A 27333-nucleotide genomic window follows, 5' to 3' on the forward strand; every position below is an offset into this window, starting at 1 on the left:
CTTCTGAAATTTCAGAGATAGTTAATTGACCAAAGCGCGGAGTGACTGAATTTTGTTTTTTACAATTATGAATGAACCGTAGAACATATGCTGTTGTACGAACGATTTTGTGATAAGTGGAGCAACTATTGATTATGCCTGAAATAACATCATTATGAGAAGAAGTGGTAGTTAATACCTGAACTGATTGAGAACTGTTTTCCTGAACTGATTTCTGAAACTGATGAGAGACATCATTTGAAGTTAGAAAATTTGACGTGACCCTACGGGGAGCGGCCACAGGTGAAGCGGGGAGGCACGAACGAGGTGCTGCAATAGGACGAATAGCTTTACAAGGACCAAATATGACCCAACCTAGACTGGTTTTCTGAAGGATGGGAGCATTTTGAGCTAGATACAATTTACCAGGCTGAAGTATCGATGTGAATATGCCAGCACCAAGTAACAAATCTACAGGCTTAGGCTGATCAAACAATGGATCCGCTAATTTAAGTTCAACGGGAATTGAAATTTTAGAAAGATCGATGTTCACACTAGGAACATTAGATGATATGCTATCAACTACAATACAATTTTCTTTGACCGACCACGAACGATCAGTAGAAGACAAGCAAACCGAATGAGAAATAGATGATTTGGTCTTATTCTCACCTACACTATGAATCAAAGTGTCAGAATACAAGGTAACAAGTGACAATTTTTCAGCCAACCTAGTTGACATCAAATTACAATCAGAGCAAGAATCTAAAAGCACGGTTGCTTTAATAAATTCCCCACTAGAAGTTTGAACCAAAATTTCAGCAGTAGGTAACAAAGCGACAGTTGATTGCTGTTGCAAACACAGTGACGAAGTGGAGCTCATTGTGACATGAGAGTTCTTCTGAGGCTGTTCTGCATGAGAAACAGCTTGCTTAGTTGTTTCCACATTCTGAACCATGACGGAATTCAAAACAGCATTCTTACCATTGGAGGGAGCAAAAGATTGAGAATGAATAAGATTTGAAGTTACCTTATCCTTAGAAGTAGGCTGAGTGTCCCGTGATTGAGGATACGACCTGTGAAGAACAGTGTGGTGACTCTTGCCACAAAGTGTACACGATTTGTCCGAACAAACATGATTGGGTGCAAAAGGCTTGAGGCAATTATAACATAACCTTTTGTCATGGACAGCATTCCAACGATCAGTAACCTGTAACTTCAATAATTCATTACAACGATTTGGAAAATGACCAACAGAATTACAAAAACTACAAGGTGAAATAGAAGAGGTAGTAACCTGCATCCTAGCTTGAACATTTGATTGACTTTGATTGAACTTCGGCTTGCTATGAGCACCAACCGAGTTGGATGTACTTTGCTGTACATTTCCTTGATGATGGTTAGCTGAGCTTGAAGCAACAGCTTCCATGATTTTGCATTGTGATTCCAAAAAATTCCAAAATTTATCAATGGTGGGAATGTCGTGTATACCAACACTCTTTTCCCATTCTCGAACAGTAGCAGTATCCAACTGCAACAACATTTTGTGCATATACAACAAGTCCTTGATTTGGACTCCAAGTTGAAGCGCTTCGAGCGCGGTGATGTGGGACTTGCAAAAGTCAATGAATGCCCGTAATGATTGCGGACAGTTACGCTTTATGGTAGGCGGAGATTCAATTGCTGTGACGTGCCTGGCAGCAATTAATCTCTTGTTGTCATACCTCTCCCTTAAGAGGTTCCATGCAAGCTGAAAACCATTTTTGTCAGCTTCAATGTGTTCCACTCTAGCAAGAGCTTCACCACTGAGTGATTGACGAAGATAGAAAAATTTCAATGAATCATTAATGTTATCTTGATTACCAATAATATTAGTAAAAGCACTTGAGAATGCTTGCCATTTTGAAAGCTCCCCATTGAAGCGTGGAAGCGGTATCTGAGGCAACTGAAAATTTGCCAAAGGTGCGTTTTGAGATGTTGGCCGCTGGGAAGCACCAGCAGTGGCCTCATTGTTGCGTTGTCTGCTTTCAAAGGCAGTTAATGCAGCGTTTGCCTTAGAGGTAATGGAGATAAACTTATTGAGTATCTCAAAATGAGTTGAAGTGTCCTGTGCTTGCAACTCTGAATTCGATAATTGTTGATGTATCTTATCATACTTAATTCTAAGTGAACCTAGTTCGTTTTTTACAGTCAATAGTTGATAATAAGTGGCTTCAGTGTCCACAACATAATCGTTATAGCTGGTTATGAACCAATCTATTTCCTGGTGTAAATTGTCTCTTGTATTGAAAAGAGCAGAAGGCTCAGGAAGTGAATCTTCCTCATGATCGGACATGCTAAAAAATTAACAGAAAAACCTGAGTGAATGACAAGTAGGCACTGTAGCAATGCGATTGCTGCGCCAATAAGCAACCTTGGGCGCTGGTCCAGTACACAGAGAGGCACGCCTGTGCGTTTGAGGCAAGTTGTATCAAGCTTGCTGTGCGGCGAGTCAAGTAGCGAGCTCGCAAGGCGGTGTGGTATGCCGTGTGTTGTTTTCTCAATGCACAATAGCCGTCTGTGACCAGTTCAGTGCGGTTCAGTCTCTCAGGGTACAAGATAGTTGATAGCTGGTGCATACACATCGCAGCGTGCTTTGAGTTGCAGCCAGTACTGAAAATTTGAAACAAGTGTGTGAATGCTTAATATTAAACAATATAAACATACAAAGGTACAATGAAATAAAATATACACTAGAGTGGGACCTAATCATTGGCGTCAAGCTAGACTATTAGGCACACGGTCACTGAAACCCCAAGGTTCAATGGACCAAGAAATGGGTAATAAAAATTAACAATTATCCTAGGCAAACTGGGTCAAAGATGACGGGCAGGAGGACCAATTTTTACAATTGGTCCAATTAACAATTATCCCAGGTAAACACTTGATCAAGAAATCTGGCCCGGATGAACCAATTTTTATGACAGAATCCAAGGGCAGGGCAGTGGACTGTGGATGATAGTTGGTATAAATACCTACAAATAAATCTTTGAATTCTGTGCATAAAAATACTGATAGCTTGAAGTGTGGTAAGTACGCCAATAAAAGACTAAATGAATCAACAATATAAGATTTAATAATAATAAGATGATAATAGTAGGCAGATGGCCACATACAAAAACAATTGTATCAAGTATCTTGGGATCAATAAAATAATGATAGGCAGGTGGCCACATACAAACATTGAATCAAATATTTTGAGATCAATAAATTAATAATAGGCAGATGGCCACATACAAAGGCAATTGTAAGTAGGTTAAGTCTTTGAATCCTTAAATAATAATAGGCAGATGGCCACATACAAAAACAATGAGTCAAATCTTGGGAAAATTACAACATGTGAAATAATGTAGAGAACTACAAAATTTAAAGAAATTAGGTCAATGACATCAATGACCATTGAGGTCTGACAATAACTGCAAAGGTATTAATGATATTAAATTATTAATGATATTGGTATTAATGATATTGCAATAAATGCAAAGGTATTAATAATGATACCTGAAATGAATATAATTTGAGGGCAATAATGAAAGTTATTACTAAGGTACAATAATAATGATTAAAAAATGACAATAAGCTGTAAAAAATGCTCAGCAAATAACATACATAAAAAATATATGTGGCATAGGCCTTCAGTGATTTTAATGTCAAGATAGACTTCGACCAAACAATTAATAGGCGATACTGGCCTTAAAATATCACTTAAGAGCTAAGGGTAGCTAATAAATATAATGAAGATTATCCAGGTAAATATAGGCGACATGGGCCTTCAATGAATTGAATGTCAAGACAGACATCAATTAGAACGAGTAATAGGCGACAGTGGCCTTCAATGAATCACTTGTAAAGCCAAGGGTAGCTGTCAAATCCAATGAATTAATAGGCGTCGGTAGCCTTAGTGAATTGCATGTCAAGATAGACATTGATCAAATAATAAGTAGGCGTCAGTGGCCTCAATGAGTTGAATGTCAAGATAGACATTAATAAAACAATAATGATGCATACGTAAATGAAAATTTAAAAGAACGATTTACATAACCTGAATAATATTTTGAAGAGGAGATGCGGCCAGGCAGACAGGCAACGACTCCGCAATACCAACAGGAACAGGACATCAGCAAGCGATGAAGTGATTAGGCCATGCGATGACAAGCATGGAAACGTCCATTACAGCAGGCGAATCCCCCAATGGAAAAGTAGGCTGGAGCGAGTAGAATTCCAAACGAATAATCCGATCTTCAAATTGTGGAATTTTTGGATTGATTTCCAAACAGTAGAGATGATGCACTTGAAAATTTGAGGTTCACGAGGTGAAGCCAATTGTAGAAAAAATGGCAACTGAAGCTTACATGAGGTTGCAATTTTTAGACAAAGTTTATCCAATTTTAACAGAGTAACTGAGTGAAGAACTCGATGAATAATTGAATCACACTGAAGAATAGAACAAACGAATTAATCTGAAGAATAATTCACACTTTAAAAAGGTTTTGTAGATCAAATGAATAGCGATGAAACGCTCACACGCGGTTGCAATTTTAGACAAAGTTTATCCAAATTTAACAGAGCAATTGAGTGAAGAACTCGATGAATAATTGAATCACACTGAAGAATGGAACAAACGAATTAATTTGAAGAATAATTCACACTTTAAAAAGGTTTTGTAAGTCCGATGAATTCAGATGAAAGGTTTAGACCGAGCGCAGGAAGAACACACTCGACGACCTCCATGAATAGAATAGACAGGAAAAGCTAAAAACGCTAGCAACAAAAACGAGAAGGCGGAAATGTAGCCACGTACGTGAAACGTCCACAAACGTTTGGTGAAAAAGTGGCAAATAACTAAAAGGTAAGATGCCAAAAGACAAGATTAAATTCTAAAAAATCGAATAGCACAAATATTAAAATTGCAACGGCAAACAATCCGACGAAAAAATACGAATAAAAGTATAGAAAACCAGCTGATTAGGGCAGAGGCAAAAAACTGCGATTGAGACGTCACTGATCAGCGCAGACACACAAAAGACACAGCGCGCAGACAGACAGACATGATGACGACATGATGTCTACGTAGTAGCGGAATGAATAACAAGTGAAACCGTTCCAATAGATGCTTTGTCAGATTTTACACATGATTGGACAGAAAAATTTGCTCTTGTCTTTTTACTTTCCTTGCCCTACTACCATAGGTAAGGAAAGTATTGCTTTCCAAAAAAAATTAAGGTACCCCAATTTCAAGTTTTCTATACGTTTCAAGGTCCCCTAAGTCCAAAAACATGATTTTTGGGTGTTGGTCTGTGTGTGTGTGTGTGTGTGTGTGTGTGTGTGTGTGTGTGTGTGTGTGTGTATGTCTGTGAACTCGATAACTCCATTCCTAATTAACCGATTGACTTGAAATTTTAAACTTAAGGTCCTTATACCAAGAGGACCCGACAATAAGAAATTCAATAAAATTCAATTCAAGATGGCGGAAAAAATGGCGGATAATTACTAAAAAACCATGTTTTTCACGATTTTCTCAAAAACGGCTCTAACGATTTTCTTTAAATTTATACCATGGATAGCTATTTATGAGCCCTATCAACTGACATGAGTCTCATTTCTGGGAAAATTGCAGGAGCTGCGTAATATTCTCGAGAAAAATGGCGGATAATTACTAACAAAACATGTTTTTCACGGTTTTCTCGAAAACGGCTCTAACAATTTTCTTCAAATTTATACCATGGATAGCTATTTATAAGCCCTATCAACTGACATGAGTCTCATTTCTGGGAAAATTGCAGGAGTTCCGTAATATTTTTGAGAAAAATGGCGGATAATCACTAAAAAACCATTTTTTTCACGGTTTTCTCAAAAACGGCTCTAACGATTTCCTTCAAATTTATACCATGAATAGCTATTTATAAGCCCTATCAACTGCCATGAGTCTCATCTCTGGGAAAATTGCAGGAGCTCCGTAATATTTTTGAGAAAAATGGCGGATAATCACTAAAAAACCATGTTTTTCACGGTTTTCTCGAAAACGGCTGTAACGATTTTCTTCAAATTTATTGAATGGATAGCTTTTTATCAGCTCTATCAACTGGCATGATTCTCCTCTCTGGGAAACTAATGGGGGGTCCACCCCATCCTTGAGAAATGGACTTAGTAACCTCCTTCTCGTGCATGAGGTAGGTAGGTAGCGCAGTTCATAAAAATAACACATAGTCGAGATATTTCATCTGTAGAACAGCTGTTTTGACGACTTTAAAAAAATTACGACTAAAAAAATAATCGTATTTCACAATTTACTCCAAGGAAAAAGTACTCTGAAAACAATAATTATATATACACATATACAGAAGTTTGATCGTAGTTTCAAATATGAGCAAGGAAAGTTGTGTGAGTGTACCACACCAGATTTTTTAGATTATAAAATTCTGAATAAAATGAGATTATTCGGAACTCTCTATCTCCAATGAGTAGAGTTATGATTTTTCAAAAATGAGTGAAATTTGAAGAAAAAAAGACAATTTTGATGAATTTTAGTTTTTGATCAACAATATCTTCCGATTGTTACCATTTGGATGTATAATTCAAAATCCCTCTGGACGTATTTTTGTGCTCTACAGTCTGGGATCAGGTAGAGCGCTCTATCTCATATGGATTTCCAGACACACTTGACAACAATGCTCCTTGTATTGTGAAAAACACCTAATTTTCAGCTTCAACCATCATCACCAACTACATTGTCCTCACATTGATATTTCGCACAATAACATCCTCTGGATGGTGGGTTCAGTTTGGCAGACGCCTGGCAACAAGAGTGGCATGCAAGGAAAATCAATCTTGCCCCATGTCCGAAAAGCCCCCAGGTTTTGATGAGCCACGCAAACTGTGGTTGGCTCTTAACACAATCAGTGGCTATGATCAGTGGCTGAACAGGAAGATGTGCCTATGAGTTGCACAAGTGGGTGAAGGCTCCAACGCCTTTTTGTAAGTATGGTGCTGTGCAAACCATAAGACACATAGTAGAAGACTGCACAAGTGCAGCTTATGAGGGTAAGCTGGATGACTTCCTGGTACCTACGCCAGATGCAATGGCATATTTAAGTAGACAAGATATATGTATATAATTTCTTCTTTGATGTGTTCCACCTTGTTTAAACTTGTGACTATGATGACTTCATTGGTGACATGTGTGACTTGTGTTAGGTACCGTATAGCTTATAGATTTGTGTCGTAGCGCCATACGCTAAATAAATGAAATCTTCCAATCTTGAATTTATTTATTTATTATTAATTATTTTACAAAGGCGACTTCCTAGAAGTATTTAAAGCCTAGGTGATGATGATGGGATGAATGATAATACAATGAAGGTAGAGTTATGAATGAATAAAAATTATAGGTTATGCTATCCAATTGATTTGAGTCCACTTTTCAGTCCAGAAATGAAAAAACTAGAAATTTTGAATTTGATTAAAAACCGAATATAATAGAATGATTACATTCAATAAACTCTCAGAACTTGAAAATATTGAGAAAAATTTTGATAACATTTTATTCAAGTTAAATTACAGACTAAGCTCAATAATTCAAATTCTGCTCAATTGATTGCAAAACACGCTTATTCTACCGGTTCACTGAGGTTTCAACTTCTAGCTTAACCATTTTTGAAATTGATCGATTATGAAAATGTGTATGGTAGCTCAAGGTGAGTTAAATTATGAATAGAATAAGTGGTGGCCTAATAGGGCCAATAGGGATGGAACATGGAATAGGATCAAAATATGACTATGAACGATTCTCTTATGAAATCACAGAAATAATTTTTTGTATAGAAAATTTCAGAACACAAATTCAAGATTTATTTCTAGCAAACAATTTTGAAAATAATTTTGTATAAAGTTTTACACAGATAATTAAACTGTTCGTAGATAAATTGAAAATTATAGAGTCAACTAGGTCTTATATTTTCTTTCGTCTAATTGGATTTTGGAAAGTTATTTAAAAAAAAACTATTTTTGGTTGATCCTTTGGATTGGGTCGATCCATAGATAGATCGTTTGCAAACTGAGAATTCCAGTCTCTCAAGAAGACCTCCTCTAGTTGGTCTCTCAACGTTGAAGAGCCTTCCGTTACAAAGCTCACTCCTCCAGTTGAAAGAAAGTAGTCTCCCGACCAATTAGAAGTACCTGAAAAATGATATTTTGCATGTTATGAATACATAGGCTATTATGGCGCATATTTGTTTTGATTAAACCGAAGAACATCCAGGGCACAGAGACAAATAAGCGACAACCTGCGACAAAAAAATTTTGAAAAAAACTGTTTCCAATGAGAACTCATTGGAAATAAAAAAGCGATCTATGTGCGGGGTGGGGGAGAGCTTCTAGTGATGGACTCTAGTGTGGACAAAAAAAAATTTTTGGTGAGTCTACACTAAGAAATGCTGAATTTGAGGTAAGTGAGCCACATAAAATACGACCTGAATTTATAATGTCCCTGCCGAGCTGAGTAAGGAAGAATTAGTCAACAAAGTTTATAATAGGAATCTGCAAGATTCAATGCAGATCGAGCAATTCAAAAATCCATTCAAGCCAATTTTCAAGATTGGTCCAAAAGACAAAAATCAGGTTAATTGGGTGGTGGAATGTGTAGCAGATATAAGGAACAGACTCAAAAATATGAGGAAAGTCATATAGTGATAGATTGGTGTTGGAGTGTAGTTAAGGACTACGTGTCTGTTAGTAGATGCCAGAGCTGCCAACCATTAAATCATCATGGCCGTCACTGTTATCACCAATGCAGCCACACATGCAGCCACTGTGCGCAAACTGGTCATCAAATCAACGCATGTCCAAATAAAAACAAAAAATAAGTATGTGCTAATTGCAAAAAACAAAAAAAAATCCAGAAAACCACAAAGTTAGTGACAAAAGATGTCCAGAATATAAAAAAGCATTGAGGAAACTAGTTGAAAAGACTGACTATGGGTATTAAAAACTTTTTTCATAATATCGTGCAACGCTTCAGTAAACAAAAAGTTTCTATTGTAGCACAAAATAACATGAATAATACCTCTAGTAGAAATATAACTTATGTGAAATGCTTAACAAATTGAAAAATTTCAACATGACTGTAAAACCCCCAAAAAGTAGAACTAATCTTGTTTATATAATTATGGAGAATATGTAGATTTAGTTATTTCTTTTGCATGTAAGGAAGGCAACAGTATTCAATTCAAATTCAAATTCAAATTTATTGATTCTCAAAAAAATATACAACACTTTCAAGACAAAAATATATATATATATATATATATATAATATATATATATATATATATATATATATAAGAATCTACACCTGCAAAGAAACCCTGTGCGCAGGTGTGAGTTGCAATATAAATGTTTTTCAAAAATATCTAACAAAAATGATCCAAAACAAATTTTTTGAAAAAAATACAGAATAAAAACTAGTACTTAATAATAAAGAGGATACTAAAAATAAAGGAACGGAAGGAGAAAAGATGGAAAAGGCCAAGAAGAAAGAAGAAGATGAAGAAGAAGGAGAATGAAGAAGAAGAGAACGGTAAGAGGTAGGTAAGTCAACTGCAACCATGGAGTAGACGAAAATTAGTTTATTTAAAACAATTTTTCCTTGATTTTATTTGCTATTATCTATTTATCTATGTCTGATCTAAGCCTTTGGTTTATGTTTGTTTTTACAAGAATATTTAAGGGAATGTGGTTTATTAATTTGATTATCCCATCTTAAGTGTGGATCCAACAAGATACCCAGGTACTTAACTTTTTTTTCTTTTTGAATTTTCTGACAGGAACAGCAGCTAAGAAGTCTATGGTCGTTACAGTTTAATCGATGGATTTTTGTACTGTCTATTGTTCGTGGTTGAGTAAGGGAATTGGGTGAAAATAACATGAAGACGCTTTTAGTTGTGTTGAGGGTTAATATGTGTTGATTAAGCCAAGAGAACGCCAGTCTGAGTCCACTTTCTGCTGCAATTTTTACATCATCCCATGAGTTTTCAGTGAAAGTTAGAGCAGTGTCGTCTGCAAATGATATTATATCACAATTTCTTATACTTAATTTAAGGAGATCATTGATATAGATTAAGAACAAAATGGGAGATAGGACAGTACCTTGCGGCAGACCAAAATCAGTGAGTTTCATATTGCTTGTGTTGAGTATCTGAGATCGATTTGACAGGTAACTCTTGAATAATATTAGTGGTATACCCCTAATCCCCAGGTGTTCCATTTTTTCCAGAAGTCGTTTTTGAGAGATAGTGTCAAATGCCTTGGCTAAATCCAAGAATACTGTCAACGTTTTTTTCTTATTATTAAAGTTTTTTGTTATAATTTGTAATAATCTGGTGATGGCATCCCCTGTAGATTTACCGGGCTGGAATCCATACTGGTTTTCATTAATAATGTTGAATTTATTCAGATAGCCCAATAATCTTTTTTTAATTATCTTCTCCATTACTTTGGCTAAGTTATTCATCAGACTAATAGGACGGTAGTTGGTAGGGTTGGACGGATCACCTGATTTATGGATAGGAACCATTTTGGCAACTTTGAACTGTCTTGGAAAATGACCCACCTCGAAACATTTGTTGATGATACGTTTGAGAGGTTTTGTAATTGAGGGAGCAATCTTCTTTAGACAAGTAGCTGTTAGATTGTCCACTCCAGGAGCAGAATTACCTTTGAGAGAATTTATTGTGGCCAATATTTCCTCATCATCTGTATAAGCCAAAAAGAAGGAACTAAACGATGGAATTGTAGTATCAACAAATGTATGTTGTATAGGGCTATCATTAATTAGTTTATTGGCATACAACTCACCTACATGTGCAAAATGGTGATTAAGAACATCGGACTCAATCTTAGGCGTACAAGTCTCTCTTTTAGTGTTGAGTAAATCATTTATACACTCCCATATTTTTTTTGAGTTTCCTTTGCATTTCGATAGTTTATTATTATAGAAGTCATATTTACATTGTTTAATCATATTATTTAAGATGTTTCTATAATTTATATACTGCGATTTTAAAATGGAGTTGAAAGGCTGTTTTTTAAGAGTTTGGTACATGAGATCACGTTTCCTTATTGAAATAATTAGTCCAGTTGTAATCCAAGGCTTGAGAGGTTTCAGTTTGTGGGGTACTAGTTTCACATAAGTTTCCTTTTTTATCTCTGTATTTAATCTGTTCATGAAGTAATCGATCGCGTCATCAATACTCGAGTCAACCAATGCATCCAAATCCGACCAATTGCAATTTTTTAAATTCTTTATAAGATTATTATAGTGTAAAAATTCCTTGTTATCTGTTGTTTGTTGTGTCATTTTTACATTTTCATACAAGCCCAAATTCATGCAAGTTGAATAGTGATCAGTTACACTTGTTTTTATTACCGAGCCAATTCTTGTATCACTGGAAAAAGAACTATTTTTAAAGAAAAAGTGGTCTATACATGATTGGGAACCGTTTGACTCACGCGTGGGCTTGTTTATAAAAGATTTGAAACCATTTGAAGAAAGTAAATTAAAATATTCGTTTGTTACGTTGGTGTTTCGGTTTAAATCAATGTTGATATCGCCAGTTATTATTATGTTCGGACCGTTAGTTTTGTTTAGGTACCGTAAAACGGGGTTACTTAAGCCTACAGGGTAACAAAAGCCATTTTGCAAGGTAAATTTCAAGAGCCCATGTTGGTAACACTAATTTCAGAAATCCTGGATGTTTATAGATCTATAAGTTGGAAATTGTACAAACTTCAAGCTGATGCAAAAAAAAATTACTGAGATTTGAAGTAAAGCATTAAAAAATTTTATTATTTGGAGGAAATTTGTACCAAATTTTATACCCATCATAACTTTATTTGTCCATCCCAGTCTGTTCTCTTTCAAGTTTAGTAACTATTTTGAAACATAACCTCAATTGTCTGTCTAGATGATGCATCAGTTAGTTCTCCAATTTTGAGGTTATTTTTTTCCTGATGCTTCTCTTTTCTCAGCTGGTCTGTCTACGGGGTAACAAAAGCCACACTTTTTTGTATGAATTGAAATGATCATTTATGGTAATCTAGAAAATGTAAATAATTCTTCAAACTATTATTTTTCTCATATAAAACATGAATTTTGTTTCTTTTAGTCTAGTGTACGGTAATCAATGCACTCATTCAAACTATTCAGGAAAACAGTTAGATTAGAAGAAGGTGACCGATATATAGCGACAATAGTTAATCTGATATTTGATTTCTGTATGACATCAAGTATATCAAGTATTAGAGAATTTGATTCCAATATGTCATAGTTTATACATTCAATTTTCAAGATATTTTTACTAAACACGCAAATTCCATCACATTTATTTAAGTTACCCGGAACGCTTTGAACCGAATAATCATTTAAATTATAATTGAAAAGGTTATTATCAACAACCCAGGTTTCGCTCAGGACAATTATATCAAATTTTGTTTCACAGTTTTGTATAATGTAAGCAAAATCATCAAAGTTTCGATTCATGCTCCTTATATTCATGTGGCAAATATTAAAAAAGTTGTCACATAATTTATCAACATAATCATGGGGCTTAAAGTTGGAAATATCATCTACTTCTATCGTTTCATAAGATTCCAATAAGAGTTCATCTTCAAAGTTGTTGATCAGTACCATAGAAATTTTTTTTAAGAAAAGGAGAGGTTAAGGAGGTTGAGGTGAGAAAAAGAAGAAAAAAAAAAACGAAATTTAACAAAAAATGTCTTGGTGGCGTAACGAAGACCACAAGAAACAAAAAATGAAATGTCTTCCTATCTTTTTGTGGAAGCAGAGAAAAGAAAAAATAATGATGACAACACTCACAGTTTTCTCCGCTACACAGATCGCCACACTGAGAATACATACACTTTACTCCTGTTGAAACTCTCAATGTATTATTCAAACGGTTTGAGGTCTTCATCCTTAGTTATCCGTTTCACTGGAGAATCCTGTTCTTTCCGGACGAATATCTTCGCATCACTGACCCAAACGTAGGCTAACTTATTGTTCTTTTTTAAACTCTTTGCTTTACTCAAGAGAAACTTGTTGTGGGACGTGAGATGATCATTTAGATAAATATTTCCCGGTGGAAGGCTACACTTTAGATCGGTGGTATTTAATCGTCCTCTTTTTTCGCCGCTATTTTCCAATTTAATTTGGTCGATCTAGATGAAAAACGCACAATAATAGATTTTGTTTTATTTTTGGATGAAGGAACTCTATGGGCGATTGATATCTCGTCTCTCTTAAAAGGTGTACCAATTTCCCTAGCAACAGTTTCCAGGATAGCATACACATCCTCACCCGCTGTCTCAGGAATCCCAACGAGTTCCAAATTGTCCAAACGGGTATATTGTTGAAGACTGTTGATGTCGTTGCGTAGTTTATTATTTTCGGTTTCCAGTTTGTGACATTGTTCTTTTATAGATTTGTTTTCTTTACGCACTTTGTCTATGGATGATTTTAAATTTTCGACTGTTGTATTGAGGGTGGAAATAGTTTTATTTAGTTGACTAAATTTATCATTTATTAATTGAGTCAGCGAGTCTTTAATAGTATTTATAGTAAGTTCAATATCACTATCTGTAGAAGGGGATTTTTCCTTACATTCTTCACACTTCCAAGTTGTTTTTCGTGCTCCGAGTTTTCTGAAGTTTTCCAGCGTACGAACTTTAGTACATGTTGGATGAAAAAAGTTGTTACACTCACAGCATTCCAATATTTCCTTCGCGCTATTGAAAGTAGATTTGCACTTGAAACAAGAGTCAGCCATAATATTTGAAATTTTTTAATAGTGAGAACAGGAAAAATACTTTTTAAACTATTTGACGATTTTGCACGGAGATTGCGAGTTTGTCAATAAACTTGTACCGATAGCATGAACTGTGTTTGAACCGGCATACAGATAACGGAGCTCGAAATGAAAACGACCGTCCGCTCTGATATCTCTATCGCAACTGAAGTATGCTGTTATCTAAGGGGCTCTCAGAATTTTTAAAATGCTCGGAAATTGATCTGAATGAATGGGAACAACTTACTAACACTGAAGCAGAGTAAATAAAAGTTTTCTCTGGAAAATCTAATTGTCAAGTATTCATTATAGAAACAAGCGACCAAGCTCATCAGAGATTCTTTAATACACTTGCTCTTCTGAACAGTTGGAGTTTAGTTAATTACCCCTTAATAGTGGGAATTGATATTTTATATAACAATGCAATCCAAGATATACCGGCAATAAATATGTTGAGTTCTGTATTAGAGAATGAAGCCCTACGTTTTGTATTTTACAATCAAGGAATTAGAAATATCAATTACTTAGAAATACCAAGTCAATATAATGCTAGTGCTACAGAGTATCCTGCTGGATTTTTCGAGGGTGTGTCAAAGTACGAAAGATTATGTTAATACAATGATAGACCTTCGTAACCTCCTTGAAAAGGCTGATGCTGAAAATGCTAAAATCTACAAGCAGATTCTCAATGGTATATGTCATGACGTGACAAGTAGAGCAATTGATGGAGTAAAAAGAAAAGATATGAACATATTTCTTAATGAAATGAAAAAAAATCTATTAAAAACAAACACTCTATACCGAATGGGATACAGTCTAGAAGAAGGAGGCAAATATGTTGAATTCTTAGAAGAGGAGAATAAGTTCAAAACAACTGAAAAATACATATTAGTCACTAGAGATACTGAGCTTATGCTAGATGGCGAGCTAATAAGTAGAATTAATAAAATTCACATCAACAAGCCCAGATTCCCACAAATCAGTTGGATAGAAGGAGTACCTGGATGTGGAAAGTCTACATATATAATACGAAAGCACTCTCCAGGAAAAGATTTAGTTTTAACTCAAACTAGAGCAAGCATAAAGGATATAAGAGATTCAGTCTCAGCACAATACGCCAGTCATAACACACCTATCCAGCTTAGAACAGACTACAGGACAGTGGCATCATTATATTATCAATAATACAGGAAAGAGATATAAAAAAGTATACATTGATGAGGGGCTAATGATGCATGCGGGTAACATAGCTTTTATTGCAGAATTAAGTGGAGCAGTGGAAATAATAGTTGTGGGTGACTCTAACCAGATTCCATATATAGAGAAATCACAAGTAGTTACCAAAGTGGAAAAAATTTCAGATTTCTGTGAGCCGGAAGAATATATAACAGTAACTAAGCGGTGTCCAGTGGATGTCTGTTTTGCACTTAAATCATTCTACCCAGGAATCAGCACAAAGAACGCCCAAGTGAGATCAATACTTCCAACTTTCAAAAATGGCGAAACTCATCAGCTGAAGGAAGATACTCTAATCCTTACGTTTACACAAAAGGAGAAGAGAATTCTCAATGATCGCATGAAGGAATATAAGTCCCAAAGAATTAACACAATTCACGAAGCGCAGGGGCTCACATCAAAGGATGTAGTGTTAGTGAGGATTGACACAAGAGACAATAAAATTCATAAAAGTGTATCACATGCTATTGTCGCAATATCCAGGCATACAGAAAGCTTCAGATATCTTACAACAGGCTACAATGGTACAGTACAGGATATTATTAATAGAGTGAAGGACAGGACAGAAAAAGAGCTTTTGGTATGGAACAGAAGAAACTTAGAAGGAGAAGCCAATACTAAACTTTGTAAAATTGATGAATAATCTGGTAGAAGAGCTTGACTCAGAAGATATAAATGATATTGCAACTCTGGATCCTAAATATGTGTTTGATTGCTTGGAACAGTTCAACCTGAGAATAATTAGTTTCAATATCAGAAGTTACAACAAGAATGTTGATGAGTTCCTGATCCAATTAGAGGACTTACAGTGTGACTTTGATGTAATTGTATTTACAGAATGCTGGATTTCTTGCAATACAACTCCACGCATAATAAGTAACTACAATCTATATGCAACAGAGAACAATTATCTACAGAATGATGGAGTAATTGTATACGTTGAAACTGATATTAACGTTGAAGTTGAGGGGCCAGAAATTCGACACGCCAACAGTTTGAAACTCCGCCTCGAAACTCAAGGAAGTATATTTGTGATTACTGAAATATATAGGTCACCTTCCAACCCAGATTTGACCGAATTCATCAACGGTATGAGACATCTGTTCGAGGGATCAAGTCAACATTACCATGTAGTTGTAGGAGACTACAATATCAACACCATAGAACCAAATAAGCATCGTCAACTGCATGATCATGAGAACTTACTCAGTGAATTTGGTTTTTCTCACTGTATTAAACAGCCAACTCGCGTCCACGACAACACCGCTACATGCTTGGATCACATTTTAGTGAATTTCAAAAAAGACCTGATGCCAATAGTTTTTCAAAACTCAATAACAGACCACTACATCACTATTCTAGGAATAAGAAGCAACAAAGATAGTGATAATGCAGAGAAGAAGCAAAACAGAGAAGTCTTCAACAAAGTCAAGTTTTCATCACTGCTTGTGGAAGAAACATGGGACTCCATTCACATGCAGGATAGTACTGAAGACGCAATGAAAGAGTTTGTCACTATAATGAATAAGCACGTGAAAGAATGTAAGAAAGCTTACTTCCTTCCACATAGAAAGAAGAAAATCAAGCCATGGATATCAGTGGGAATAATAACATCAATAAGGAGAAGAGATAAATTTCACAAACTATGTAGAAATAATAAATCAAATTTGCAACTACAGCAATATTACAGGAAATTCAGAAACCTATTAACTAGAGTTATAGAAGAAGCAAAAAAACAATATTTTTCCCACATGTTTGGAAACTTAAGAGATGCAAAGCAGACATGGAAGGTGATACGTGAAATAACTGAAGTTCAGAGACCAAGAACACAAATCAAAAAACTGGATGTACAAGGAAGAGAATTGAAACTGGGAAGGAATGATGAAGACATTGCAAAAGTTTTCAACGAATTCTTCAAAAATATTGGATCTGAACTGGCACAAAATATATTAAACAATCAACAACCTGCAGATGAACCCACAGTTACAAACACTAGAGTATGTGAGACAATATTTTTACACCTGTAGATGAAGAAGAAATTATAAAAAATCAGCAGTCTCAAATCAGACAGCGCACCAGGCCCAGATAACTTCAGACCAGAGCTCTTCAAACAGAACAGTATAGCTCTTGCTAGACCATTAACACTGATTGCCAATAAAATCCTAGGAGAAGGTACCTTTCCTCAGTGTTTGAAGGAAGCTATTATATATATATATATATATATATATATATATATATATATATATATATATATATATATATATATATATATATATATATGCCCAATTTTTAAAGCAGGGGACAAGAAAGATTTGAACTGTTATAGACCATTAGCAAACATTTTTGAGAAATGTATCAAATCAAGTCTTATCAACTTCCTTGAAAAGAAACATATTTTATCACCAAATCAATATGGCTTTAAATCAAACTGTAGTGCCAATGATGCAATCCACAATGTCATTTCACAAATAACAGAAAAAATCAACTGTGAGGATAAACCACTGGCAATTTTCCTGGACCTGAAAAAAGCATTTGATACTGTGTCACATGATATTCTGCTGGAGAGACTCTACAACTATGGAATCAGAGGAGTGGGATCTATTCAAAAGCTACTTGTCAAACCGGACCCAGAGTGTCAGAGTCAATGGACAAAGAAGCAGCAAGCTCAAAGTTGAATATGGAGTACCGCAAGGTACAGTCCTTGGTCCAACACTCGTCTTGATTTATACAAATCCTCTGTGCAGTATGGAAATTGAAGGCAATATCACCTTTGCAGATGACACAGTTATTTTGTTTTCAGGACCAACGTGGCCAATAGCATGGAGTGTAAAGCTGAAACTGGATTACAGAAAATCTCACATTGGCTAAATCAGAATCTGCTCACTCTTAACTATGAAAAGACCCATTTTCTAACTTTCTTAGCTACACAACATGGACAGCCCACAGAAAACCTTCTAACAGTCAACTTTTCCAACACCACGGCATTCACTATCCACAGAAAACCAACAATAAAATACCTCGGCATTATACTAGATTCATTTCTACGCTTGGATCATCATATAGATTGCCTCTGCAACAAGTTAAGAAAAATAATATTCAAGTTCAAAATACTGGGAACAATTATAGATGAGAAGTGCATGAAGATGGTCTACACTATTCCCTAGTTCAGTCTTTGCTAACCTATGGAATTGTAGGATGAAGAGGAACAAACTACGTTCACCTCGACCCTCTTATAAAAGTGCAAAAACTAATAATCAAAATAATCAATCAGAAGCCACCTCGTAATCCATCAGACCAGCTCTACAATGAGTTTGGTGTGATGGACGCAAGACAACTCTACTCCCTAGAAATTATTTGCAGACTGCACAAGAACCCAGAAAGCTTTCAAAACAGAAACCACTGTCATAACACAAGAAATAGAAGCCTACTTATCACGAACGTGGCTAGGAAGGCAACATACCAACGACACTTCAACCACCTAGCACCAAAACTCCACAATTTACTTCCTGTACACATCAAGATAATAGAAAACTCAAGAAAATTTAAATGCGCCGTTAAAAACTGGATCACAACAACTGGAAGACATAATATAGAAAACAGAATTTCGAACAATATGTGAGCTCACTTACCCAATGTATTTGCACCCCCACTCTAAAGTTAATTGTATTACTACTACACCTGCTCTAGAACATGGGTTTCCCATAGTTGAGTAGGTTCATTTCCAAAAAAAAAAAAATGCTATTTATTTATATTTGTAGTAAATTTCATATATTGTATTTTTGAATATAATGTACATTTTATTAATTAGATTGTTTAATTGTATATTAATGGGAATAAAATTTATTTGTATTGTATTGTATCTTACAGCACTGTGCTTGGGAAAGAGCTGGAGCTTCAATCAAGTAAAGTGTCTCACTATTTCATTCTAAAATATTTCAATCAAATTACGTTAAAGGATACTCAATTAGGCCCATTCCAAATTTAATATAATATTTTTCAACATTTTTATCAGTATGGTACCGTACATTTGAAAATTATTCTTATACTATATATTAATTACTGTAAAGAGAAGCAAGTGGATAAATATCTTTCTAATGGTAAAGAGCTTAAAAGAGGGTGATCTTTATCACTCTTTTTTGTTACAACATTGTAATTTCTATGAATAAATTACAGGAGTATTGCAAGGTAGGTGTGAAACTGTTGGTATTGAACAGTTGTATTGAGTGAAAAGTCATGCAAACCAAATAATAAAACTTTTGAGGGTCGGGTAGCGCAACTTTTTGTTCATCTCCATATATAACTATTCCCAATACTTAATTCACTCTTTAAAAGTTGAAACTGATTAGAATTTGGACAGTTAATTTTAAGGAAGAAATTCATTTTAATATTTAGTATTTTAGGAGGCCCATAATGTTGTCACTATAAACAAGTCAAAAAATAGAAATGAGAAAAAAGCAAAAAAGCTAGTCATTTTGACTTCTACTATCAATTGATGGTGATTATAGTTATTTCAACCGTCAATAATTATAAGTTGAGATAAGATGAAATATACAGGATACCGTAATCAATTAAACACACAAGTGTTTGTAATTCAATGGAGGATTTTCATATTGTAACTTACCAACCCATGCAGAGTTTTCTGTTACCACAAATTTATTGTGATTGACTCTCGCGTATGGAATTCTGCTCTGTTCACCAAAGGTTGGCACTACAAAAATTTTCTGTAAAATGGGAAGAAAAATTGTATTTAGTATACTATGAGCGTTCATGAGAACGGTAGAACTACTGTATAATATTAAAGAATACAATATTAAAATATGAAAATCCTTTATATGAGTGAATTGAAAATAAAATCAATGAAACGATGTAGTGAATCAATATGTTTTATGAATAATAACATTGATTTATATAATATTATCAGAATGTATTTATAACTTTATGACGGGAGCATGAATTAATATCAAGTCCAAACTGGCTTCAAAAAGCACTACGATTATATTATACATTTTGTCGAAATTAGAAACCATGGGCATTGTGAAAAAATTCAGTCATGAAATAACTGTTTTTACAGTTAGTTTTATAATTTCCAACTTCCATTACAATTTACGGTTCGCAAACGTAATTTATGTGTGAGGAATTTGAAAAATAAATTTTGGTTTTCCATTCCAAGAGCATGTTTGAAAATAAAAACATTCTCAAAGTATTTCAGACTCTTTGTAAATATCAATTTAAAGCTGTGTCTCCTTCAACGCCCAACTTTAAACTACTTTGTTTAAGTATTCACTTACGATGAAAATTTTAGTTTTGTGGAAAGCACCATTAATATCAGCTAAAGAGCGGAGGAAATAATTGGCATAATCTCGGGTACTAGTCCAACTACTAATGAGCATCCGTATTTCAACATCGTAATTGATAGCAGCTGTCTTCAGGTAAGTGTCAAGAATTCCCCAGTATCTGTTAGAATTGGACAACAATTAAAATATTTGGAAAGATTTGCTTTGAAGCGAATAATACAAACATTCAATTTGTTTATTTAATTTATTTTTTCCTGGGAGGGGACAACAGTTAACTGTTGACAGTTTCAATATTAACAGTTGGGAGAGGACAACAGAGGACAATTCTATTTAAATATATTATTTCATATTGCAGTCTTAGCCTGTTGTCCTCTCCCAGGAAAAGATAAATTTATATATATATATATACTTACATAACAGAAGACACTTTAAAGTTTGTAATATGAATTAAAACAGGAGACATAATACATAAATAGATTGAAAACACTTGAAAACTTACATTAGAAATGGGGGGAAATTTTCGGGAACTGAGTTCGCTTCCTCAACCGAGTAGACTGCAGTTTGAAATCCAACGGTCGTGTGACCACAGAGTACGCACGGAGAGCCAATTGTAGCAGCAGAGACCACAGATTACGCGGTGCAGACGGATGGAGAGAAAAAGGGTACAGATTCAGGGGATATTATGGGGTATTTAGGGGGCGGTTACAAACGGGATATTTAAGATTTGAGTGGGTTATGAATAAGGAAAGGTGTAGCTTATGAATTGATAGAAAAGAGGAGATTTAAAATTAGAAATCAAAAAAGAATTAGACTAAAATTGGAGAAAGGAATTGTAGAATTGAACTTGAATGAAATTTATTTTTCATTTTTATTGAACATTTAATATATATTTGATAGCTGTGAAATTTATTATATGATGAAATTTATTTCAATTTAATTAAACAGTTGGTAGCTATGGTACTATTGCTGTCTGTTGAGACCAGGACTGGAAGCAGCTCCAAGCACCCAAATAAAAGTCAATTCTTTTGTCTTGACATCTATGTCATGTTATGTCATGTCATCTATGTAGTGTTGAAGAGTTCTTTGAGAGTGAAATAATTGTTGCTTAGAGTTAAGAGGTTTCTATTTGTATTTATATATTGTTCTAAAGGCTCAAGTTGTGCTGTAAGGAATATGTTTTTTGCATTCAAATGAATATTATTAATGTATTTAAAAATCCAATTGACTTACAGTTTACTTAGGTACTGTATTATTTTCAAGACTCAGTAATGTAATTTTGTATGTACAGTTGCTGTAAAATTTGATTTTATCTTTCGTCTTACTGTATTCAAAATTTGACTTTGCCTATTGTTCTAGGAATTTAACGGCAATAAAATCATATTTATTTATGGGAGGGGGGTCTGTGGGAGGGAGGGTGGCAAGGACTTTGACTTTGAAGCATTGGTCAAAGTTCTTGTTGTGCTCAGAGCCATGGGTAGGGATGGGTAGGAAAGTATTATTTTTAAAGGAAGCCCTGTGATTGTTGATCCGGAGGTTTAGGGGAGTGGTGGTTTCACCAATGTAGAAGGCAGGACAGAAGTTGCAGGAAAGGAGTTAGATGCAATTTTTGGAGATGCAATTACTGGATTGATGGATTTGGTGGGTGTAGTTGGTGATAGGACTGGTAAAGGAGATGGAAGAATCAGTGATAGGACAGGTTTTACAGCGGGGGCGTTTGCAAGGTAGGGTACCAAGTGGAGTTGGGATTTCATCAGAGGTGAGTGATTTGTTTTTACTGAGAATTTTCTTGAGGTTGGGAGATTGCTTATAAATGAGGGTGGGTGATTGCTGGAAAAGGTGTTTGGTAGAGGGATTGGAGGAGACGACATGGAACAGATCTTTAAGGACAGGTTTGAGGTTTTCAATTCCAGGGAAGTAGGTGGTACAGAGCTTTGGAGTTTGTGGGATTTGGGAATTTTTTGTGGTTGGATTAGTGCCAGTTTTGGAGGAGATTTGTTTAACAACCTTTCAGGATAGTTACATTTCAGGAGGGATTGGTGGAGTTTTTTGAGGTACTGGTCAAGGTGGTGGGGATCTCTGCAAATTTTTTGGCCTCGGATTGAGAGAGAACGTGGGAGGGATCTTTTGATGTGGTAGGAATGGCAACTTTCTAAGTGTAGAAACTTTTGAGTGTGGGTGGATTTGGTGAAAGTATTGGTGGATAAGGTATTGGAGTTGGAAATGATTACATTGACATCTAGGAAGTTGATGGAGGATTCAGAAATATTCCAGGTGAAGGAGACAGAGTAGTTGGAGTTGAGTTGATTGAGGAAGTGGGAGAGGGTATCATGTCCATGAGGCCATATGAGGAATATTTAAAATTTTTAGTTTAGTCATTAGTTTTGAAGTGTAAATTGGACTTTTTGAAGTGAAAAGTGAAATCTAACCTTATTCTTTTTTGAAACTTTTATTTGTAAAAATTTCGGGCTATGCCTGTTGTCTTCTCCCAATCATATTTTAATTATGATTTGTGATTGTGAATAAAATAAATGAATAAATAAATAAATAAATTAATCAATTAATAAATAAATGTCATCAATGAAACGGAGCCATATCAGGGGGGATAAGGTTTGCTTGGAAAGGAAATCTTTTCAAGGAGGCCCATGAATAGGTTTGCATATGATATATATATATATATATAGCACTTAAAAGAAAACACTTAGAGCTCTATGGTCTAGAGCTCTATGGTCTACACAACATCTCTACCGCGTCTCTGTGGTCACGACCGTTAGAATGTTCAAATCTGCACCACTTCACTTCCTGGTTGATTGACAAGGGGGGCCCAGCCCCCGAAAATTCTCGTTTAAATGTAAGTTTTTAAGTGTTTTTAATCTATCCGTGTCATGTGTATGTATATATATATATATATATATATATATATATATTATATATATATATATATATATATATATAGCACATATAGAAGACACTTTTAAGTTTGTAATATAAATTAAAACAGGAGACACAAATCAAATCGAATAATTTTTATTGACAAAAAACAAAGCATTAAAAACAGCTTACATTATCCATCAAAAAATTTCAGATAACAATAATTTACATGTTCAAAAAAAAATTAGCAAGCTTTAAAACAAATAGACATTAGGAAAAAAGACAGTTTCTTTTACAAAAAAATTACTACTTGCTGAATTATATAATATAATTCGCGTGCAAGTAGGAGCACAGCTTAAAAAAAATTATAATGCTTCATTCACACACACATTCACACTACTTTCACTCCAACAATAGCAATTTGTGCACTCTTGATTTAGTTTCTTTTTTAATTATTTGTACCTTTAGAAAAAATTAACCTAAAATAGCAAACAAACTCTCAATCGAATCAGGCGGTTGTGATAACAGCCACTTGCAAATTTGCTTTTTAAAAAAATGATAATATTTAATTTGTCTAATATCAAGGGGTAGCTGATTGAAGAATTTTGGCCCTAAAAACACAAACTATTTTTAAAAACAGGTATTATAGGATTTTGGGAGTTTCAACATATTGTTAGTCATTCCTCTTGTTCTGTATACTAAATCACCCTCACCCATCTGATCACTACAATTACCTGACATCCTGAAAAACAATGAAAGAACTTTAAATATATAAATGTATCGTAATGGCAAGCACTTGAAGAATTGAAATATAGGAAAAGAATGATCAAACCTACTTACTCTTTTCATAACCCGTATTATCGCCTTTTGCAACGTCATCAAAGGTTTTAAAAGAGTTATGTATGTTGAGCCCCAACAGCCTATACCATAGTTCAACTTGGAGTCAACTAGTGCATAATAGATCTGCTTGAGAACTGACTGTGGGATGGATTTACTGAGAAAATAGAACTTTTTCAGAATAATAATTAGATAATTTCTAAGATTGGAAATATGGTGACACCAGGTGAGTTTCTCATCCACCACTAAACCTAAATATTTAATGGACTGTGTTTGCTTTACAACATCACAAATACAACCATTATAATTACAAGTATTATTATGAAACTTCAACGGATTATGTAATTGCCAAGAATTAGACAGTGTAAATAATATATATTATTTGGTCTTGGATGCATTTAGAGAAAGACGATTACAGTTGAACCAAAGAAGGAGTTTAACAAGATCATATTGCATAATATTATTCAAAGTTTCTTTATTATTGCTACAATAAGACAATGCAGTATCCTCCGCAAAAGAGACCGGCATTCCATGAAATTTACCAGAAAAAAGATCATTAATGAAAATGAGGAATAATACTGGACCCAAAACGGAACCTTGTGGAACACCAGAGTCCACTCCCAAGACTCGACTGTTAGTACTACCAATAGTGACATATTGTGATCGATCACTCAAGTATGAACAGGACCATTCATTAGCCACACCTCTAATACCCACCCTAAACAACTTATCAAGTAACACAGAGTGGTTTACTGTGTCAAAGGCCTTTCTAATATCCAGGAAAAGACCAGATAAAAAGGAGTAACCCTTGAATTAAGACTCTTATAAATAGAAGACATAAAATTATCAAGTGCCATTTCTGTGCTCATTCCTTCACGGAAACCAAATTGTCGACAATAGAAAAAATGTGAGAATTCAAGAAATTTATGACCCTTTTCTTCACTATTTTCTCTAAAATCTTGGAAAAAACTGATACCAATGAGATGGGCCTGTAATTGTTCAATTTTGACCTGGAACCATTTTTAAAAACTGGAATCACTTTGGCCAGTTTCATCTTAGTTGGAAATCTCCCACTGGAGATGCTGCAGTTAAAGATATCCACAAGTATCGGAATCACAGAAGTGGCGATAGCTTTTAGAAGTTTCGAGGAAACTACATCGTCACCTGAAGCTTTTCCCTCTTTCAGATTCTGTATGTGGCATTTAACTTCCTCATAGGTTACTGGTTCAAAGTAGATGGAATCACGACAAGTGGTTGAATGGAAAAAATCATTATATTCTTGAGTAGCTTGATTGCAAGGATTAGTAATTAAAGCAGTTACCTCTTTAGGAACATTAACAAAAAAAGAATTGAACAGATTGGCTAAGTCGAAATGTTCAGTTATAACAGTATTATCATGATCAATTTTGTACTCAACCGTTCTCGTTTTTTTACTGGAACTACCACATAGCTTATTCAATACAGACCGCTTCTGCCGAGAAGGCAACTCATTTATTGATGAGTACTACTTATATTTTTCAGACTTAATCCAAGATTTGATATTCTTTGAGAAAAAGATTTTAAAGATGACTTCATTCGCATGTTATTTGGATTATTTTTTACTTTTTTGACCAGCCTATCTCTAGAATGTATAGCCACACATAAACCATCGGTAATCCAGGGTTTAAGCTTATGCAAGCCTGTATTTCCACCCTGAATCACCTTGATTGATCTTGACTCATTAATATAAGTGTGCAAATTTTTCAAAAAATTATTAAATTTATAATCAATGTCATTGTGGTACAAAACATCGCTCCAATCATGACACATTAATAGATTTCTCAGACTTTCATAATCAATAAACGTTCTTTCTTGTACAATATTGTTATGTCGATAAATATTATTAGAACAAAGAGTTAGGGTTATGGCATTATGATCTCCTATCAAAGTCTCAATGACACGATATAAATAGATTGAAAACACTTAAAAACTTACATTAGAAATGGGGGGAAATTTTTGGTGACTGAGTCTCCTTTCTCAACCGAGCAGACTGCAGTTTTGAATCCAACCTGGAAGGATTCAAAACTGCAGTCTGCTCGGTTGAGGAAGGAGACTCAGTCTCCGAAATTTCCCCCCATTTCTAATGTAAGTTTTCAAGTGTTTTCAATCTATTTATATCGTGTCTCCTGTTTTAATTTATTCATTTATATATATATATATATATATATATATAAATTAAAATTATAAATTATATATAGTATAATTATTATATATAGCTTTCTTTTTTATAAAAAGAAATACAGATACAAGAGATTGAACTTTAATTAAGTCAAAAAATATTTAAAAAATAATGGAAAATACAGATACTTAAGAGATTAATCAGAGTCCCACACTCTGTCCAAGTCATCTTCATCTGGTTCTTCATTTTCATCACTGTGTCTACTTGTTGGCTGCCTTGTTTTTAGGTCCTTGTAGAACTGATGGTGAATGGGCGGCACAAATACTAAAAGCTCCTGAAGATTTCTGTATTTTGGAGGAGCAATTTTGACTGCCTCATTGTACAACGGCTTGAGTCCAAAGGTGGCACTTGGTCTTCCTTTTTTTGTAGTATCATGCTCTTAGTGAGAAATTCCAAGTCTTCATTCAATGACTCTTTGTAATAGAGTTTGAATGGCTCAGATTTTTGGAGTCGTATCTATTGAAACTTACTTATTCCGGGGATCTTATCAATAACAATGTCATTCATGGGTTACACTGATTTAAAATCATCTTGAGACATTCTCACTACTTGGAATTTGCGGCTGGAGCCAGCTACCACATTCACCCAATCCTCAGGGACCATGACATAACGCTGTTTCTTTATGGCATTCTCAATAATCCCAAAATCCTGATCACACTCCATGAATGAGTGGCCAGAAATCAGGAATTTGTGATCAACGGTTTTGATGTTGGTATTTTGTACAATGTATATCCAAAATTTGATAATAAACCTGCTTTTGTTTTGGCCGCCACAATTGTCACTAAATGCAATGTGATGAGTAATGTTAGGGTGAAGTTGTTCTGTGAACTTCAACAGGCATGATCTAATTTCTTGTGATCCGCTCGATCGTTCTCCCTCATGCCACATAAACATTGATGCAATGCCATTGCCTAGATCATGAATATCAAGGTTGTATGTCCAAAGTTGTCTCATGTAATATAACTTCGAACATGTAAGGAGTAGAGTTGGGAGAGTTTTTTCTAAATCAAAGCATATAGCTTTTG

The 27333-nt window shown here is 34.7% G+C and overlaps 1 protein-coding gene across 7 annotated transcripts in view; it reads right to left on the minus strand.

Moving 5' to 3' along the window:
• Positions 1-7435: 7435 nt before the first annotated feature.
• Positions 7436-27333, minus strand: part of LOC111063699 (5'-3' exonuclease PLD3-like) — a 36611-nt gene continuing 16713 nt past the window's right edge. For all 7 annotated transcript variants that reach the window (XM_039434452.1, XM_039434449.1, XM_039434453.1 and 4 more), the window contains 3 exons: positions 20380-20545; positions 19713-19812; positions 7436-8193 (listed from right to left, as the gene is read on the minus strand). In XM_039434452.1, coding sequence (XP_039290386.1) covers positions 8006-8193; positions 19713-19812; positions 20380-20545 — 454 coding nt within the window. In that variant the 3' untranslated portion in view covers positions 7436-8005. The remainder of the gene's footprint in view (positions 8194-19712; positions 19813-20379; positions 20546-27333) is intronic.

Source organism: Nilaparvata lugens, chromosome 8 (assembly GCF_014356525.2).
Source record: "Nilaparvata lugens isolate BPH chromosome 8, ASM1435652v1, whole genome shotgun sequence".
Taxonomy (NCBI): domain Eukaryota; kingdom Metazoa; phylum Arthropoda; class Insecta; order Hemiptera; family Delphacidae; genus Nilaparvata; species Nilaparvata lugens.